The sequence below is a fragment of the Bombina bombina genome, chromosome 2 (assembly GCF_027579735.1).
Source record: "Bombina bombina isolate aBomBom1 chromosome 2, aBomBom1.pri, whole genome shotgun sequence".
NCBI classification, from domain to species: Eukaryota; Metazoa; Chordata; class Amphibia; order Anura; family Bombinatoridae; genus Bombina; species Bombina bombina.
Genome location: NC_069500.1, coordinates 1,004,364,021 through 1,004,385,324, shown reverse-complemented (window position 1 = coordinate 1,004,385,324; position 21,304 = coordinate 1,004,364,021). Strand labels below are relative to the sequence as shown.

Genomic DNA, 21,304 nt, shown 5'->3' with positions numbered 1-21,304 from the left:
CTGGGATCAGACGTTATATTCCTTAAGAGGGGGCAGACTTTCTACAAGTCATAATAGTTATTTCACGTTACGGTCCGTTCATCGGCCATTCTGTGATGTCACAGGGACGGAGCTCTTCTCCGGCTTCAGAGCGCGCTGTAACTTTGCGCCCTTTGCCTTGTTCTTTCTTTATGGTGGTTGCACACGCAGTGAAATATCATGTTTGTTCCAGTCTCTCTCCATTAGAGATAAAGTTCAGGTAGGCACCCCAACTTAACGCTGAGGTGTAGAGGGGCCAGACGTTCTCGAACTGCATTATCTAAAGAACTTTGTGAAAGGTGAACTGTTTGTAAAGGATGAGGCTTCTGGTTTACTTGCGGTTCCCGCAACCAAGGTTTTACTGTTTTTTGTATTAACTTTAAATTTAAAAGCACAGTACTTTTTTTTTTTTTTCGGTAATTTTTTGCAAAGATGGACTTAGTCTTCACCTGAAGTAGAGTGCAAGATTTGTTTAAGTGCCTATGTTGAACCTCCTTTGCCTTTTTGTGGTTCTTGTATTGAAAGAACCTTGATGTATAAAGACAGACTTTTTGTTACTGTGCCACCATTCTCTCAGGAGGATTATGTTCAGGCAATGCCACAGGCGCCTCCTCAAGTACCCCAAGTATTTTTACCATCTCAAGCAGTGCCCTTTGGTTCCTCTCAAGCTCTTGATGGAGTTTTTTTGAAGGTAGAGATTGCTGCCCAGGTGTCCTCAGCGGTATCTGAGGTGCTAGCTTCCATTCCCTTACTGCAGGGGATACGTAAGAGGAAGTCTAGAGGATCAGATAGTAAGGTATCAGATCCTGTACAGGCTAACCAGGTAGCTCTTTCCCATAAGTCGGAAGACGAGGATACTTCAGTAGCCTCTGAGGGTAAAATCTCAGATTCGGATAGTGTAATTCCTTCTTCTGATGCTGAAGTGATTTCCTTCAGGTTTAAGCTTGAACATCTCCCTGTTCTATTAAAGGAGGTTTTAGCTATCTTGGATGACTCTGATGCGTCTATCGTTGTCAACCCTACAAAATCTAGTAAATTAAATAGATATTTTGATGTTCCCTCTCCTGGGAAGGTATTTCCAGTGCCACAGAAATTATTACTCAGGAATGGGAGACCCCAGGGATACCTTTTTCCCCCTCCACTGTCTTTAGGAAAATGTTCCCGGTGGCCGACTCCATAAGGGGGTCGTGGCAGACTGTTCCAAAGGTGGAAGGGGCGATTTTCACTTTGGCAAAGAGAACTACTATTCCTATTGAAGATAGTTGCTCGTTTAAAGATCCCATGTATAAAATGCTGGAAGCCCTTTTAAAGAGAATGTATACTCATCAAGAGTTACAATGGCAACCGGCGGTGTGCATTGCCATGGTAACCAATGCAGCAGCCTATTGGTTTGATGCCCTGTCTGAATCTCTTCAAGCGGAAACTCCTTTGGAGGAAATTCAGGATAGGATAAATGTTCTAAAGTTTGCTAATGCCTTTATCACTGACACTTCTTTACAAGTCATTAAGTTGGGGGCCAAAATATCTGGCTTTGCAATCTTAGCGTGTAGAGAAATATGGCTTAAATCTTCGTCTGCTGATGTTTCTTCCAAATCTAAGGTTTAGGCAATCCCTTACAAGGGTAAAACCTTGTTCGGACCAGCCTTAGAGAAATTATTTCCGATATCACGGGTGGTAAAGAATCCTTTTTGCCTCAAGATAAGAACAACATGATGGGACCTCAGGCTAATTTTCGTTCCTTTCGTAATTTGAGAGGTAAATTTTCCCCGGCCTCTTCCAAACAAGAACAATCCAAGCCCTCTTGGAAGCCTGGTCAGTCTTGGAAGAGAGAAAGCAATCCAAGAATCCCGCAGCTGGATCCAAATCGGCATGAAGGGTTTGACCCTGATCCGGGACCGGATCAAGTGGGGGGGAGACTCTCTCTGTTCGCGCAAGCTTGGGAAAGAGATGTTCCAGACCCGTGGGCTATGAACATATAGTTTCCCAGGAGTACAAGTTAGAGTTCAAAACTTTTCCTCCCAAGGGCAGGTTCCACCTCTCAAGATTATCTGTAGACCAGATAAAAAGAGAGGCATTCTTAAAATGTGTACAGGACCTTTCCCGCTTGGGAGTGATAGTGCCTGTTCCAAGACAGGAACAGGGTCTCGGGTTTTACTCCAACCTATTTGTGGTTCCCAAAAAAGAGGGAACTTTCAGGCCCATTTTAGATCTAAAGTTACTAAACAAATTCCTCATAGTACCGTCCTTCAAGAGGCACACTATCCGCTCCATTCTGCCTCTAATTCAAGAGGGCCAATTCATGTCAACCATAGAACTGAATGATGCGTACCTGCACGTGCCCATTCACAGGGACCATCACAAATATCTGAGCTTTGCCTATCTAGACAAACACTTTCAAATTGTAGCGCTTCCGTTTGGCCTTGCCACAGCACCCTGAGTCTTCTCAAAGGTTCTGGGAGCTCTATTGGCAGTAATTTGGGCCTGGGGAATTGCAGTGGCGCCTTATCTGGACGACATTCTGGTTCAGGCACCATCCTTGCAACTAGCAGAATCTCACACAAGGATCTTATTGGCTTTTCTTCATTCCCATGGTTGAAAGGTCAATTTGGAGAAAAGTTCTCTTGATCCAGCTATAAGGGTGATCTTCCTAGGAACAATTATAGAGGTCAGATGGAGGTCAGAAGAGCCAAGATTCTGTCCGTTTGTCTGTCTCTGCAGTCCATTTGAGACCCCTGCAGCTATGCATGCTCGCTTAGTGGAACAGGGATTATACAGATTTTTCTCAGAAAATAGTTCTGGATCAATCTTCAAGGGACTCCCTACTGTGGTGGCTGTCACAAGAACACCTGCCCCAAAGGATGTGTTTCCAGAGACCCTCTTAGGTAATTGTGACAACGGACGCCAGCTTGCTGATTGGGGAGCAGTATGGGACTCATTGAAGGTGCATGGACTTTGGTCTCAGGAGGAATCTGATCTCCCCATAAACATTCTGGAGTTGCGAGCGCGATCTTCAATGCTTTGACGGCTTGGCCTCAACTGACCCTATCCCGGTTCATCAGCTTCCAGGCGGACAACATAACCTCAGTGGCCTACATCAACCACCAAGGTGGAACTTGGAGTTCCTAAGCCATGAAGGAGGTGTCTCGGATCATCCAGTGGGCGGAGGCTCACAATTGCTGTCTATCTGCCATCCACATTCCAGGAGTGGACAGTTGGGAAGCGGACTTCCTGAGCAGACAGACTTTCCATCCCGGTGAGTGGAAGCTCCATCCAGAAATGTTCACCAGGTTAACAATGAAATGGGGATTTGATGGCATCTCATCAGAACACCAAGCTCCCAAGATACGGCTCAAGGTCGAGAGATCCTCAAGCTTTTCTGATAGATGCTCTGGCAGTTCCATGGAACTTCAGGTTGGCTTATCTCTTTCCTCCGTTTGCTCTCCTTCCGCGAGTTATCGCTTGGATCAAGCAGGAGAGAGCATTGGTGATTCTAATCGCAACTGCGTGGCCTCGCAGGATCTGGTATGCAGATGTAGTAGAGATGTCATCTCTACCTCCGTGGAGACTACCCCTCAGGAAGGACCTTCTGCTTCAAGGGCCCTTCCTTCATCCAAATATTGTTTCTCTGAAGCTGACTGTTTGGAAATTGAACGCTTGATTTTAGCTAAGCGTGGGTTCTCTGAATCGGTAATCGAGACCATGATTCAAGCTTGTAAGCCTGTCACTAGAACGATTTACGATAAGGTATGGCGTAAATATCTTTATTGGTGCGAATCTTAAGGATATACTTGGAGTAAGGTCAGGATCCCTAGGATCTTGTCTTTTCTCCAGGAAGGCCTGGAGAAGGGGTTATCTGTAAGTACCCTCAAGGGTCAGATTTCTGCTCTATCCATTTTGTTGCATAAACATCTGGCGGACGTGCCAGATGTTCAATCCTTTTGTCGAGCCCTGGTCAGAATCAGGCCTGTGTTTAAGTCAGTTGCTCAACCTTGGAGCCTTAACCTTGTTCTTAAAGTCTTACAACAGGCTCCATTTGAGCCTATGAATTTCATATATATTAAGTTGTTATCTTGGAAGGTGTTGTTTCTTACTGCTATTTCTTCTGCTTGGAGGGTTTCTGAACTCTAAGCTTTGCAGTGCGATTTTCCTTTTCTCATATTTAATGCAGATAAGGCAGTTCTCCGTACCAAGTTTGGTTTTCTTCCTAAGCTTGTTTCGGATAGAAATATTAATCAGGAAATTGTTGTTCATTCTCTCTGTCCTAATCCTCCTCCTCAGAAACAAAGTTTGTTGCACAACTTGGACGTTGTGCGGGCTCTTATTCTATCTGCAGGCTACGAAGGACTTTCGTCAGTCTTCTGCATTGTTTGTTTGCTTTTCTGGTAAACGTAAAGGCAAGAAAACTACGGCCACTTCTCTTTCTCTCTGGTTAAGGAGTGTTATTCGTATGGCTTATGAGACTGCTGGACGGCAGCCTCCTGAGAGAATTACAACTCACTCCACTAGGGCGGTGTCTTCTTGAGCCTTCAAAAATGAGGCCTCTGTAGAACAGATTTGTAAGGCTGTGAATTGATCTTCTTTGCACACTTTTTCTAAATTCTATAAATTTGATACTTTTGCATCGGCTGAGGCTTCTTTTGGGAGAAAGGTTCTGCAAGCTGTGGTGTCTTCTGTTTAGGTTACCTGTCTTGTCCCTACCTAGTCATCTGTGTCCTCTAGCTTGGGTATTGATTTCCAACAGTAATTGCTGATCCGTGGACTCACTCACCTAGATTTAGAGTTCTGCGTTAGCCTTAAAAAGCAACATTAAGGGGTCCAAACGCGACTTGTGGCTACCGCAAATCCCCTTACATCAATTGCGTATCCAATCTTTTTAATGGGATTTGCCTAACGCTGGTATTACGAGTCTTGGAAGAAGTGAGCGGTACAGCCTCTACCGCCAAGACTCCTACCGCCTAAAAAAGTCAGTAGTTTTATGGGCTAACGCCGGAACATAAAGCTCTTAACTACAGTGCTACAAAGTACACTAACACCCATAAACTACCTATGAACGCCTAAACCGAGGCCCCCCCTCCCCCCACATCGCAAACCCTATAATAACATTTTTTAACCGCTAATCTTCTGACCGGACATCGCCGCCACCTACATTATCCCTATGAACCCCTGATCTGCTGCCCCTAACATCGCCGACACCTATATTATATTTATTAACCCCTAATCTGCCCCCCCCCACGTTGCCTCCACCTACCTACACTTATTAACCCCTAATCTGCCGACCGGACATCGCCACCACTATAATAAATGTATTAACCCCTAAACCGCTGCACTCCCACCTCGCAAACACTATAATAAATTTTATTAACCCCTAATCTGCCCTCCCTAACATCGCCGCCACCTACCTACAATTATTAACCCCTAATCTCCCGCCCCCAACGCCGCCGCTACTATAATAAAGTTATTAACCCCTAAACCTAAGTCTAACCCTAACACCCCCCTAAGTTAAATATAATTTAAATAAAACAAACTAAAATTACTATCATTAAATAAATTATTCCTATTTAAAACTAAATACTTACCTATAAAATAAACCCTAATATAGCTACAATATAACTAATAGTTACATTGTAGCTATTTTAGGATTTATATTTAGTTTACAGGCAACTTTGTATTTATTTTTACTAGGTACAATAGCTATTAAATAGTTAATAACTATTTAATAGCTACCTAGTCAAAATAATTACAAAATTACCTGTAAAATAAATCCTAACCTAAGTTACAAATACACCTAACACTACACTTTCAATAAATTAATTAAATAAATTAACTACAATTATCTAAACTAAAATACAATTCAATAAACTAAACTATAATACAAAAAAACCCACTAAATTACAAAAAATAAAAAAAATTACAAGAATTTTAATCTAATTACACCTAATCAAAGCCCCCCAAAATAAAATTCCCTACCCTAAACTAAATTACAAAGTAATCAGCTCTTTTACCATCCCTTAAAAGGGCTTTTTGCGGGGCATTGCCCCAAAGTAATCAGCTCTTTTACCTGTAAAAAAAACAAATACAATCCCCCTCCCAACATTACATCCCACCACCCACACACCCCTACTCTAAAACCCACCCGATCCCCTCTTAAAAAACCTAACACTACCCCCCTGAAGATCACCCTACCTTGAGCCGTCTTCAGCCAGCCGGCCATCGATGGGACAGAAGAGGACATCCGGAGCGGCAGAAGTCTTCATCCGATTGGGGCAGAAGAGGTCCTCCAAGCGGCAGATGTCTTCATCCAAGCGGCATCTTCTATCTTCATCCAGCCGACGCGGGGCCATCCTCCTCTTCCGATGTCCTAAGGCCGAATGAAGGTTCCTTTAAATGACGTCATCCTAAATGGCATCCCTCAAATTCCGATTGGCTGATAGGATTCTATCAGCCAATCGGAATTAAGGTAGGAAAAATCTGATTGGTTGATTTAATCAGCCAATCGGATTGAAGTTCAATCCGATTGGCTGATTAAATCAACCAATCAGATTTTTCCTACCTTAATTCCGATTGGCTGATAGAATCCTATCAGCCAATCGGAATTTGAGGGATGCCATCTTGGATGACGTCATTTAAAGAAACCTTCATTCGGCCTTAGGACATCGGAAGAAGAGGATGGCTCCGCGTCGGCTGGATTCAAGATGGCTCCGCTCCGCTCTGGTTGATTGAAGATAGAAGATGCCGCTTGGATGAAGACATCTGCCACTTGGAGGACCTCTTCTGCCCCGATCGGATGAAGACTTCTGCCGCTCCGGATGTCCTCTTCTGTCCCATCGATGGCCGGCTGGCTGAAGACGGCTCAAGGTAGGGTGATCTTCAGGGGGGTAGTGTTAGGTTTTTTTAAGGGGGGATCGGGTGGGTTTTAGAGTAGGGGTGTGTGGGTGGTGGGTTGTAATGTTGGGGGGGGATTGTATTTGTTTTTTTTACAGGTAAAAGAGCTGATTACTTTGGGGCAATGCCCCTCAAAAAGCCCTTTTAAGGGCTGGTAAAAGAGCTGATTACTTTGTAATTTAGTATAGGGTAGGGCATTTTATTTTTTGGGGGGGCTTTTTTATTTTATTAGGGGGTTTATATTAGGTGTAATTAGATTGAAATTCTTGTTTTTTCTTGTTTTTTTTTGTTTTTTTTTATAATTTTGTGTTTGTTTTTTTTGTACTATAGTTTAGTTTTTTGAATTGTATTTTAGTTTAGATAATTGTAGGTAATTTATTTAATTAATTTATTGATAGTGTAGTGTTAGGTGTATTTGTAACTTAGGTTAGGATTTATTTTACAAGTAATTTTGTAATTATTTTAACTAGGTAGCTATTAAATAGTTATTAGCTATTTAATAGCTATTGTACCTAGTTAAATTAATACAAAGTTGCCTGTAAAATAAATATAAATCCTAAAATAGCTACAATGTAACTATTAGTTATATTGTAGCTATATTAGGGTTTATTTTATAGGTAGGATTCATTTATTTAATGATAGTAATTTTATTTCGTTTTATTTAAATGATATTTAAGTTAGGGGGGTGTTAGGGTTAGACTTAGGTTTAGGGGTTAATAACTTTATTATTGTAGCGGCGATGTTGGGGGCGGGAGATTAGGGGTTAATAATTGTAGGTAGGTGGTTAATAAAATTTATTATAGTGTTTGCAAGACGGGAGCGCGGCGGTTTAGGGATTAATACATTTATTATAGTGGCGGTGAAGTCCGGTCGGCAGATTAGGGGTTAATAAGTGTAGGTAGGTGGCGGCGATGTTGGGGGGGGGCAGATTAGGGGTTAATAAATATAATATAGGTGTCGACGATGTTAGGGGCAGCAAATTAGGGGTTCATAGCTCTAATGTAGGTTGCGGCGGTGTCCGGAGCGGCAGAGTAGGGGTTAATAATATAATGCAGGTGTCAGCGATAGCGGGGGCGGCAGATTAAGGGTTAATAAGTGTAAGGTTAGGGGTGTTTAGACTCGCGGTTCATGTTAGGGTGTTAGGTGTAGACTTAGAAAGTGTTTCCCCATAGGAAACAATGGGGCTGCGTTAGGAGCTGAATGCTGCTTTTTTGCAGGTGTTAGGTTTTTTTCAGCCAGCTCAGCCCCATTGTTTCCTATGGGGATATCGTGCACGAGCACGTTTTTCCAGCTTACCGCTACCGTAAGCAACACTGGTATTGAGGGTTGGAGCTAAATTTGGCTCAACTCTCACTTTTCTGAGGCTAACGCAGCCATTCAGAAAACTCATAATACGAGCCTTGTTTTAAAGGTGCGCTGGAAAAAAAAGGAGCGTTAGAGCCGCAGGTTTTTACCGACAAAACTCTAAATCTAGCGGACTGTGTCTTAAGAAAGAAAACAAAATGTATGCTTACCTGATAAATGTATTTATTTCTTGACAGTGAGTCCACGGCCCTCCCTGTTTTCAGACATTTGTTTTTTTATATAAACCTCAGGCACCCGCTGCACCTTGTGTTGCTTCCTTTCTCTCCTTTTCCTTCGGTCGAATGACTGGGGGTTGTGGGAACATAAGTGATACTTAACAGCTTTGCTGTGGGGTTCTTTGCCTCCTCCTGCTGGCCAGGAGTGATATTACCAACAGTAATTGCTGATCCGTGGACTCACCGTATCAAGAAAGAAATTCACCAGGTAAGCATAAATGTTCGGTTTTTTTTTAGCATAACAGTGCTTATTTGCACAATGCTTATATGACTTTAACATCTAAATGATATGAATGCATCACTTCCATGTCACTTTAAAGAAGTACTAAAAACTAACAAATGTTTATAAAATTTAGAAATTAAAAAAATACATTTTTTGGGCATATTCTATTTTTTCTATTCTGTAATAGTATATAGTATTATATTACGTTTATAATAATTTTTCAGATGTGTTATTAATTTTTGTAGGCGTTCTTTTCATAGCAGATAAGGTATGTGTACATATTTTAGTGAATAAAAACAAAATATACTAATGAATCTTTTCTTCTATTATTATTTTTTTTTTAAGCCTGAAAACTTGCTTTTAGCTAGCAAGTCCAAAGGTGCTGCTGTGAAGCTTGCAGATTTTGGTCTAGCCATAGAGGTTCAAGGGGATCAACAAGCATGGTTTGGTAAGCAAAAGCTATTTTTTCTATTTTAAATAGTTGCCAAAAGTTGGTAAGAAAAAAGGGGGGGACTCTTTTTTTGCATTTACCATTTACCATACAAGTAGCTAACTTGCCTGCATGCAATTCACATGGCTAAAAAAAAACTGTGAACGCAATTTAATACATTTTTCCCATATGTATTCATTATAATCTGAAAACTGCATATCTATTTATCTATCTGTGTATGTACATTGAATCTATGTGATGTCATAGTGTGTGTGGGTGTATATGTATGTTGGGTACATCTGATCTTAAACTTAAAAAAAGAAAGAATGTCCAGGTACAATGGTACATAGAATGTCTTCCTCTGAAAAACACCTTTTTCTGCATAGCACTACAATAGGGAAATGGAATTGACTTATAAATAAGAAGTATAGAGTAATTATGTTGGCTGACTAAATCTTTATACCTTGCAATTTTTTTTACTGTGCTGTATCTGTTGTATTAGAGGCATTGAAGTTAGTGGTACTGTTTCAAGGCACTTTGCATGGAAGGTATGGAAGAAAAGCCTTTTTTAGCACATGTACCTGCACTGATTGGTTGATAAGTTCTGTGCATAGTGCAAGAGTATACTTATAGGAACACAGATGTCAAAATGAATTATTATTTATGATTCAGATAGAGTATGCAATGTTAAATGGCCATTATAGTGTTAAAATTATCCATTCTATCCATTAGAGCATGGCATTTTAACACTAAACAATTTTCCAATTTACTTTTGTCATATTCACTTCTCTTGGCATCTTTTTATTAAAGAGCATACCTAGCTAGGCCTGAGATGCAATTGTCCTGGGCACTATATACTAGTAGTAACAGTGTTCCTAACAATGTTATAGGGTTTTGCAAATACTGTTGCCCTATAGTGCTCAACAGTGTAAAAAATAGCTATAAACACTAATGCCATATAGTGGCTGCTTCTAGGGCCTTTTTGAATATTTCCTTTAAAAAGATGCTTAGAGAAGAATGAAGCACAATTCACTACAGACTTAAACTGTGGAGCTGTGTAAATTTGCATGATTTATCTTAATCATGAAAGTGAAATTTTGACTTTTATGTCTCTATAAAAGTCAGTGTCTGTTTTAGTGCTGAAACTGGCATTGCATTGTGGTGCCAATCTCATTACAAAAATAGCAACCTTTTTTTAACACTGCTTTAAAGCAGCTACTAATTTGTAGCATCATACCAACATTTTATATCCCTTTAATACAATGTATCTTTTAAACATGGTTCTCAGAAATCAGCTGTTTTTAGATATTATGGCCCCCATTTATCAAAGCTTGTGAACTCCCCAAAACTTCACTTCATATTCAGCGCATATTTCCATATGGAAAATTATGAAGCTGTCAAGTAATAAAAAATGCAGGTGAATTTGATGCGATTGAATGTTCATCACCAAGCCTCGCTTGCTGGATTATTTCAGCGTATTTTGCATGTAACGATTGACAATACGACAGACTTCAAAGCTATCAAACCTTCAACTTGCACGTCCACGTCGCGAACAGTGCAACAGACATGACTTTAAACCCACAACCTCAGAGCTTGAGAGTACCATAGGAAATAAAGGGCAAGAGATACCTCCCCTAAATTAAACAATAGCGTCGGCTATAAAAAGCTAGCATCAGATCTTTTTCAGATATCTACATACTTTAAAGCTGTCTTCCAACATGAATATTTTCATGGTTTTTTGTTTTGTTTTGCATCCTTATGAGATGTTTTGTATAACAACTGTTTTGTTTTGTCAATCATAAATCTAAAGTGAGAAAATTTTGCATAATTATTAGAATTTGTAATAAACATATTTATAATCACCTTAAAAATATTTTTTTAAAGACAAAAGAAGCTTCACGCATTTGCATTTAGGTTAAACTTTACAATATGGCGGGTATAGCTAAAAATACATATTACGTGATAAATATTCAAATGATTTAATATATAGTCTTGATAAACTAGGTATAGTGCAATCAATGTAGCCAGAGTTAATACATCGCTTCTTTCCGTGTCAATATTGACGCAAGGTAAAATAAGCCATTTGTGCTATAACTTTGGGCACCAAACAGATTCCTGCTCCCTGCGAATAACAGTGGACAAACTTTAGTTCAACCGTCGTTTGAGCTTGATGCTTTGATAAATGGGGGCCTATGTCTGCACATGCGAAAGCTGACTGCTGATTATTCTGCAGCATAGGACTAGAACAAGAAAAATCTATTCAATGTGGTTTCTAAAATCACTCAGTAAGTCATAATTTGGTTCAGCTTTCTTTTCTTTTGCTTGACTGCTGAGTCATTATATTTCCTGCAAGCAAAAACTATGAAGAAAGAGTTCACATTGTGTTTGAAAAGCACAGTACAACGGTTTAAATATTGTTAGAAGAATAGAATTATGTTTGCAAAAATGTTGTCTTCTCTAAATGATATTATTTGGAAAAAAAACCCGGATATTCCTCTGCTGAATAAACCAACTTTTTTTCTGTACCAATTGCCCCTGTCAGTCAACAATATATTAGTTTCATTTAAAGTGAAAGTCAATCCTAGCATTTGTGAAACGCTAGGATTGACCATTGAGTCAAATAAAGGTGACTTTAATTCATGAAGTATAAAATACTTCATGCAGAAAGCTCCTTTATTTGTTTCAAGCGTTCGCCGTTCTGAGTTGCTAAGGCAGTCAACGGCAGAACACTGTTTTGCTAGACAGAAGACATTTTCACCTCTTAGCCAATAGCCGTGCAGGAAATCCGGCTTGGCGCCCTTGGGAGCCGGATTTCCTGCACACTATTTGCTAAGAGGTGTAAACGTCACCTCTTAGCAAACCCGTGTTCTGCCGTAGGCTGCCTGAGCAGCTCAGAACGGCGAACACGTGAAACAAAGGAGCTTTTAGCATGAAGTATTTTATGCTTCATGAATGAAAGTCTCCTTTATTTGTTTCAATGGTCAATCCTAGCGCTTCACAAACGCTAGGATTGACTTTAGCTTTAAGCAGTTAACATGTATTACTGCTCTTTATTATTCAAAATTGAGTACATTGTCCGTTTAAGTTATCAGTTGACAGCAGTGGTACATACAGGGAAAATATATTCATGTCAACGCATTAATCGTAAGCTGATAACTTAACAGGGTTAAACAGAGAAAATGCAAAGATACAATTTTGGCACCAAAACCTTGTTGTTTTCTTTCATATGCTCATAAAACAGTGTTCTATCATGTATAGTAGTAGCAGTGATTGTAGTATTTTATAAAACTACTAGCTGTTGCTCTCGCTTCACTCGCTTGGAATTTGTGATTTTGTAAAAAAATAGCGAAAAACCCGACCACTCGCAGCGACGTGTGACCATTCGGGTTGCACATTCGCAGACATGAACTTCATAAGTTTTCGTTAATTCTCTGTGTTTCTCGTAATCTAAATACAATTTTTATGTCTGTAACATCTTTTGTTTTTGAGATATAGGTATCCTTATAAAACAGCCCCCCCCCCCTTAAGTGAATTTTGGGTAAATGGTAAAATCTGTGTTTCTTTATTTTTAAAGGAGAATATAAATACCATTTTTCACGTCTGTAACATCGTCGGTTTTTGAGATATAGGTATCCTCTTAAATCAGCCCCCTCCCTCTTTTGGCCCCTTAAGTAGATTTTGGGGAAATGGTAAAACACATGTTTCTTTATTTTTCAAGGAGAATCTAAATACCAATTTTGGTTAACTGCAAGGAAAACAGAAACAGAGGCGCCACATGTGTAGATCAATCAAAACTGACAAAATCCAAGCAAGATGAGATACAGGATACTCACAAACGTGAAGGCACTCTCTTGTGCCTGTAGGGGCAGGCTGGTATTTAACAGCAAACCAGCTGGCTGTACCAGGGGATCCCCGTCAGGATATCCTATAGTTGTGGTGGATCTCACAACAGCAACCCTTATCTAGGTTAGATAAGGGTTGCTGTTGTGAGATCCACCACAACTATAGGATATCCTGACGGGGATCCCCTGGTACAGCCAGCTGGTTTGCTGTTAAATACCAGCCTGCCCCTACAGGCACAAGAGAGTGCCTTCACGTTTGTGAGTATCCTGTATCTCATCTTGCTTGGATTTTGTCAGTTTTGATTGATCTACACATGTGGCGCCTCTGTTTCTGTTTTCCTTGCAGTTAACCATTCTTTGAAGATACACCATCGTTTGGGTGAAGACCGAGAGCTGCCTTATCTATCTATTTCTGGACTTATTTGGACTTCATTTGAACTTTTCCATTTGACCATTTGATACGTCTGTATATACATATTTTAACCATTTTTTAATATATATTTTTTATTATTATTATTTTTTAATTATTATTGCTTTTTATAATTTTTAGATTTATAATTGTATTTACATATATGGTATTACCAGGGGCACATTGATTGTATTACCATTCCAGTGTTATACTCTGCCCATCATCATTATTCTACCCCTAGTTATCAGCGCCTCCTATAGGGGATTTGTGGTATTACATCAGTATCACAAATATCCCTGATAATATAAATACCAATTTTCATGTCTGTAACATCATCAGTTTGTGAACTATAGGTATCCTCATAAAAAAAGTTCACCCCCCTTATTTACCCCCTTGGGAAGGTAATTTCCAAAGATCGTTCCTTAGTTGGTGTCATAAAAACAACGTACCTTCCAAATTTCACATTCCTTGGTTAAACGGTTTGAGCTGGGCGTTGATGAGTCAGTCAGGACTTCTTTTATATTTATATATATATATATATATATATATATATATATATATATATATATATATATATATATACTTTACTGCTTCTCAGAAGTTGCATTTCAAGCTAAATATTATGATCTTTACTAACACTTTCAATTAATATTACTCAGGTTTTGCTGGCACCCCAGGATACCTCTCCCCTGAAGTTTTGAGAAAGGATCCGTATGGCAAACCAGTGGATATGTGGGCATGTGGTAAGCACTATCTATTTTATCAAAAGCTATGTGTGGGTATGTTAAACAGCCTAAACTTGGCTACATGTTTCCTAGTTTGATTAAAAAAAAAAAAAAAAATTGCTTTTGGGTTTCACATTCACTTTCTTTAGAACAGATCAGTCCTAAGAAGCAGTAAATGTTTTTCTTTCTCTTTTTTTTACATTTTATAGAATTTAACCCATCTCTCCTCACTATATGTATATATGGAAATAACAATTACTTACAGCATAATGTCAAGATGACTTTTCGCTGGTGGTTCACTCCACATCAGTGACGTCACTAGGGGGGTGTGGGCCGCACCCGGTTAACACCTTCCAGGGGGTAACACCACCAGAAAAAAAATAAAAAAATATTTTTTAAATGTTATTGAAATTCAAAGAAATACAATGTAGAGATGCATCGATTTTTTTATTAGAGGGGCCAGCATTTGTGAACATTAGTGGGACTGGGGAAGTTGTAGACACTTAATTATTTTGCCCCTTGAGCCAGTGCTGCAATTTCCACAAATAGTTTTCCCAGCTTCTTTTGCTTGTTTGTACTTTCCTCCTCCCCTGCCCAATTTCACTATGAATGTTGTGGGCTTGCCGTGGGGCTTGTGAAAGTTGCGCTGCTAGCCTGCCTGCCTATTTATGCTCACTGCTCAGTGAGAAAACAACAATTTGAGGGAAACACTTCTAAGACTCAATATAAGCTACACCCAAAAATTACAACCTTCCTCAAGATGTAAATAATAATAATAATGAAAACAGACAATAAGGTGAGCGCTAAATTAATAGCAAATTGAGAAAATAAAATGTGATAATGTATAAAAAATGTATATGATACCTAATATATAAGGTGAGATAGTATAAAATGTAATAATTTATGATAACTGTTATACTATATAAAGGACTAAAAGAGACCTAAAGCTCTGTATAAAAATGTAAACACTTTAGTATGCAGGTGAGTAAATTCATATAAATATTAAAAACACTAAATCTTGCAAGGTATCAAAACACACACAGACGCTGTCTTTTGGAATTGCAGCACTCAATTACAGACGCTGTCTGTTGAAGCTATTGCTTATAGTAACCCACCAATCCCAAGATTTGGATTGTGAGCTGACTCAGCTCTCAATCTTTCCTCCTACGACACACTCTGGAGTGAATTACATGATCTACATTCTCCACCTAACCTGCAAAATCATCAAAATTAACACTTTTTTTAGCCTTGTTCTTTCATTAGCGGTTGTTGAAAGATATAACTGCTCATCCTCGCAAAAGGATTGTTTTGGCTCCTGGTCTATGAAGGTACTGTTTACGGTTATTTAACCACCGTTCTAAGAGACATTATTTTAGACTTGCATTGTACTCCTATCAAGAAATGCACTTCTAATTTTGTCGATTTTTTAGATATTGTTGTTATTTTAATTGTTTGTAGATATTGTTCTTAAAATATTGTTCCTGACATATGGCATCTCACTCAATGCCATTTTAGTTGTTAGCTAAGGTTTAATGTTTTTAATGTTTATATGAATTTACTCACCTGCATATTAAAGTGTTTACATTTTTATACAGAGCTTTAGGTCACTTTTAGTCCTTTATATAGTATAACAGTTATCATAAATTATTACATTTTATCTCATTTAGTGATCACCTTATATATTAGGTATCATATACATTTTTTATACATTATCACATTTTATTTTCTCAATTTGCTATTAATTTAGCGCTCACCTTATTTTCTGTTCTCACTGCTCAGTGACGTGTGGAGCAGTGGAGTCACTCACTGCTGTGCTGTCTCTCTAAACGGGAACCGGGAGATCGTGAGGGGGATGCCTGGCACCTGACCGCATGACTGTCTGACACGGTCTCTAAAGTGAAGGAGCCACGTATGATGCCCACCAGACCGGTAGGGTTACGGTACACTAAGTGCACACTGAAGAGGTAGGAGGGGAGGGTGGGCGGGGGTCTTTGGGTGGGCAGAGTACAGAGGTGATTGACCATACGAAGTGGTAGGCACGCGGCTCGGGACTGTGCACTGACAGGCTTGGAACAGAGTCAGAAAGCAGAATTTTCATAGTTTGCCCGCCTAAACCTTTTCTTTAGTGCTTTATTTTTAGAGTGCTCTGTTTATCTTTCATTTGATGCGCTGCTGAGCCAGGGAGCAGCTCTAGGCATGAGCTTTATAATTAATGCAGTGCAGTTTACATATTTTGTATGTGTGTGTGTCTGAGTGTTTTTTTTTGTGTGTCTGAGTGTCTGATTGTTTTTGTGTGTGCGCCTGAGTGTGTTTCCGAATGTTTGTGTGTGCGCCTGAGTGTGTTTTTAAGTGTGTCTGAGTGTTTGTATGTGTGTGTGTCTGTGTTTTTGTGTTTGTGTGTGTGTCTGCTTTCTGGGGGGAGAGGGGTGACACCATAACTTACCGCATCGGGTGACACCAACCCTAGTGACGCCACTGCTCCACATGTCTTTCTGCATCTTTCAGCAACTGATGTGCTATTTCACTAACTTCACTTAGTAATACTAAGGATTGTTTGTGATAATGCAATGGTTATGAACGTCAAAACCAACGTAAACCCTACCCCCAAAGTAATGAAAAATGCGGTTTCATAAGGTGGTGAGAGTCCACAATCTATTACTCCTGGGATTAAACTCCTGGCCACTAAGAGGAGGCAAAGATTCACAAAACTTCTAAGAGATTTTCATTACTCCCACCTCACTGGTATGACAGTTTAAATCTTTGCCTTCCAGGAGGTAGGTGAAGAATTGAGTTGCTCCAGATTCTTTGAGTTTCCTTAGACGGATTTCAGACCTAGTTTACCCCTTAGAGAGCTGCTACTGAGAGACAGATTGGAGATTGGAGTAGGAAGCAGTGACACAATTACTCCCGTTAGAGTTAGTTACAAGCCTGTCACAGGTGTTGCAGGGAAAAGTCCTGCAGCCTCGTACTGTTGGTTTATCAATATACTCCTTACATAAATCATCTGCTGTAAGGTGCTCAGCAGTACTGGAAGCAGTCGTTTCTGTCGCTGGTAAGCACAGTAGGTGTGAGTGCTTTTCAGGTAAATTGTGACAAATTTGCACTCACATAGCCCTCAGGCTATTATCAAGTACATTTGTTATATTATATTAATGTTGCCACATACTCACTAGAATTTACGCGTTTTGTCTAGATGTCTTTTTTATGGAGAATTTATGGGGCAATATGAATCTTTTAGTGAGGTTTAATTTTAGTTAGGTTAAAATTCAATTGCTGTGTACTTTATAGAAATAATTGTATTATATTTTATATTTCGTTATGTCTGACAATAAATTTATATGTTTAAATGTATATCCTTTAGAGGGGAAATCCCCTGTTTACTTATTTACCCCATTTAACTGTATATTTTGAAATCTTTATATGGATTACCTAATGCTTTTGTAACCAGTTAAAATCTACCATTGCCTTGAAGGGAAGCTGGCCTCCCTCTGTATTTGACAGGGGAGTTTGTCAGATCTTGCTCCGGGTTTTTAAGTCTTTTTAAGCGCTTATCTGTTTCTGAGATGTTGGCGGCCATACCACTTCCAAGTAAGCGCAAGAGAGACTGAAAAACTATCGCTAGTTGGTTTATTTATTAACTCAGAATCTCTAAGGATCAGATTAGATATTCAGTTATTTAAAGACTCAGTTACTAACACCTCAGATAAGTCTTCTGAAGGTGAAAAACTTCTTGCTGATCAGGATATAGAATCCTTCTCTTATGTTCAAGCTGGAACACCTTCTTCGCTCATTACTAAGGAGGATTGATTTACGTTAGGAGTACAAATCTCCAATCCTTGTGTGCACAAATCCATTAATCAATTAACTTACATTTTAAACCTTCTGTTAAGTTAAAGAGGTTTTTTTCATGCCCCAGAACCATTTACAGAGATATTTGCCATAGAGCTAAGCCTTGACTTTCTTTTATTCTATGCTTAGCATTCAATTAATGTTTTCACTTACACCTTCTAGTATAGAGCTTTGTGAAACTGTTCCTAAGGTGGATGGTGCACTTTAAATGCACTACTATTCCTTTGAAGAAGCATAGTATATTCTTATGGACAGTAATCTAGAGTAATTTCACAGAACTGCATTTATACAAGGGATTTCATGTTTAAACTAGCTATCAGTGTTGCTTGTGTAGCAATGTCTGCTTCTCTTTGGTGTGCAACAACCTTTCTGATCAGATCTTTAAAAAAAGAGTTACAGGTGAAGATTTTCAAATCCTTTTGAATCTTTTTAGGTCAGCAAATGCTTTTATCTGTGATGCTGTTGTTCACATAAGGTAACTTTTTTGGCATTAATAATAATTATCTGTTTTGACTAGAAATGCTGGTGGCTCAAGTCTTGATCACCTGGCATAGGGCTAGATTACAAGTGGAGCTCTAATTGATAGCGTGCCCATAAATGTGCATATTTGCCCATTTAAACGTGTGCGATAAATAACCAGCCATTACAAGTGGCTGGTTATTGCTACTGCGAGCTCGTGGTAGCAATTAGCATTCTGAAAATTAACCAGAGATCAGATCTTTTGGTTAATTTTCTTTAAATGTGCCATAGTTGCCCCCAAATGTAAGTGTGTTGGCATTATAAAAAAAATAAACAAATGTAGCATTTTTGTTTTTTAAAAATAAAACTGCACAAAGTAGTTTTTAAGGGTTAAAGTGTGTGGGTGTGGGGTGTTAGAAAAAAAAAACAGCACTGAAAAGTGCTTTTACATTACATTCTATGAGGACACTGTGTTCCCTGGGTGACTTACTCCCTTTGTTGTGCTAGGTTCTCTGCCGTGTCTCACGGCATGACAACGAAGCTCCCATTAAAGCCTATGGAAGCACGCTCTCATGAACGCAAAGCTTCCATGCATTGCACCTATCTTGTAATACCAGTGCACATTTGCGTGTACTGCTTTTACTGAGTGGAGCGCAACTTTCATAAGTGATATTTTGCGCTACACTCGTAATCTGGCCCATAGTTTCTAGTCTAGAATTTTGTGTCATCCTTTTAGGAAAGAGTTTTCTTTTGGCCTGGTCTAAACTACATAATTTCTTCTGTGACTGGAGGTAAAGAAGAGTTTTTCTCCCTCAAGAAAAGGAAGAAAAACAGAGCTACTAGTCTTTTTTTATCAGTTTGGGAACCAGAGATCTCCTTTCTATTTATAAAAACAAGTCTTCCAGTTCATCCTGGAAGTTCAACCCTATTTGGATTAACCTCTTAAGGACATATGACGGAATTTTTCCGTCATAAAACAATTGAGCAAACTGAAAGCTGTGTCCTTAAAGGGTAAAGGCCAAACAGCCAAAAAATGCCTTCTTCCTTTTCAAAGTCATAATGGAGCAGCCAGATCCAAATTCCTTGCTGGTAGGGGGTAAAATTTGTCTGGGTTTCAATTTGTAAGACTTTGTGGCTCTAAACATACTGTCTGACGGATACAGAATGGGTTTCAGATCAAAACCTTTCAGGGAAAGGTTCTGTAGGACCCTGTGATAGCTCACGCCCCATTTTTGTTTTTTCATTGTGTTTCTCGATCTAGAACTCATGGACGTAATAGTTCCAATTTGATTATCCAATAAAGGGCCAGAGTTTTTATTCCAATATTTTCATAGTTCTCAAAAAAGAACAAACTTTCATGCTTATTCTGGATTTGTAAATTTTAAACCAGTTTAAAATCAGGGTTTCTACTTTCAAAATGGATAGTCTCTACTGTTCTTTATTCTACAAGGACAATATATGTCCACAATAGTTTGAAAGGATGCTTTCTTCAAATTCCTATCCTCAAAGATAATCATCTGTTCTTATGATTTGCCTATCATGACAAACATTTTCTGTTTGTTGTCCTTACTTTTAAGTCTGATTTTTATTCCAAGTATTTTTTACAAAGGTTCTTAGAATGCTCTTGTCTGTACTCCGGGTGTTTTCATGGCTCTGTACCTGGACGGTATCTGGGTACAGGCTCCATCTTTTCCTTTAGCTCTGTCTCACACCGATAAGCTTTTGTTGTTTCTTTGCAATCCTAGTTGGAGAATCAACTTTCCAAAGAGTTCTCTATCTTCTCATCACAGAGTCTCTTTTTCTAGGAGTCATTATAGATTTCATATCAAGGAGTCTTTCTTTGACAGATCAGGGGATATTAGAGTTATACAACATATGTGAGACTTCATTCTCTCCCTAGTCCTACTGTAGCTTCATGCAGGCATTAGGTTTTGCGGATTGCCACATCAGATGCTATTCCTTTTACCCGTTTTTTTTATGAGACCTCTTCAATTATGCATGCTACGTCAGTGGCACAATGGCTACTTACAATTTTCTGTAAGGATTCTTTATTTCATTTCTAGGAATTCTCTGTCCTGGAAGATAGAGTACCAACTCATCTCTTTGGGTGCATCTTGTGTCCTCCCAACTTGGATAATATTATGAAAGATGCAAAGCTTTTAGGTTAAAGTACAGTATATGGAGGTCTAAGAGATCACAAGGAGTTTGGTTTTCTCTGGAGGTGAGGTTTCCAATAAATATTCTAGAACTTTGTACAATTTCAGGACCCTTCAAAGTTGACTTGTCATGAAAGAAGTCTTATCTGTATCTCCAATTAGAGGATGTTACAACAGTGGCATATATCAATATTTAAGGGTAATAATGGAAGTCTCTAGGATCCTGTCTTTGGCTGAGTTCACTTTTTATACATTTTCTGGATTTCATATCCAGGTTAAGAAATATTGTAGAAGCATACAATGTTTAAAAAGTTTCCAGCTTATTTCTATTATCAAATTTGCTTAGTTCTCATGGTGTTCTTTGTTGAATAGATACTTAGGTAGATGTCTGGATTACTACATGTCAGGAAATAGTGCTGCTATCTTATGCTCTTTCAAAACGATAATCTTGCAAAACTGCTGCTATATAGTGCTTTAGACATGTGCACGCTCCTGAGCTTACGACCCTGATTTTCAACAAAAGATACCAAGAGAATGAAGAATATTTGACAATTGAAGGAAATTAGAAATTTGTTTAAAATCCCATGCTCAAAAATGTTGGGTTTCTTGTGCCTTTAAAAAGATATACAGTAGCATCATTTATCTCAGTCTTTGATTATGTTCCCGCTTTCTTCATGGTTCTTATTTTGTCAAAATGTTAATGATTCCTGAAGTTTGAAGCCTTCGGTAAA

At 38.9% G+C, this 21,304-nt stretch overlaps 1 protein-coding gene across 1 annotated transcript in view; it reads left to right on the top strand.

The window, feature by feature from the left end:
• The window catches only part of CAMK2D (calcium/calmodulin dependent protein kinase II delta), a 738,893-nt gene that overhangs the window by 549,290 nt on the left and 168,299 nt on the right, over positions 1–21,304 (top strand). Inside the window, exons 7-8 of the mRNA XM_053703586.1 lie at positions 9,049–9,151; positions 14,044–14,127. Of these exons, the coding sequence (XP_053559561.1) occupies positions 9,049–9,151; positions 14,044–14,127 (187 nt within the window). The remainder of the gene's footprint in view (positions 1–9,048; positions 9,152–14,043; positions 14,128–21,304) is intronic.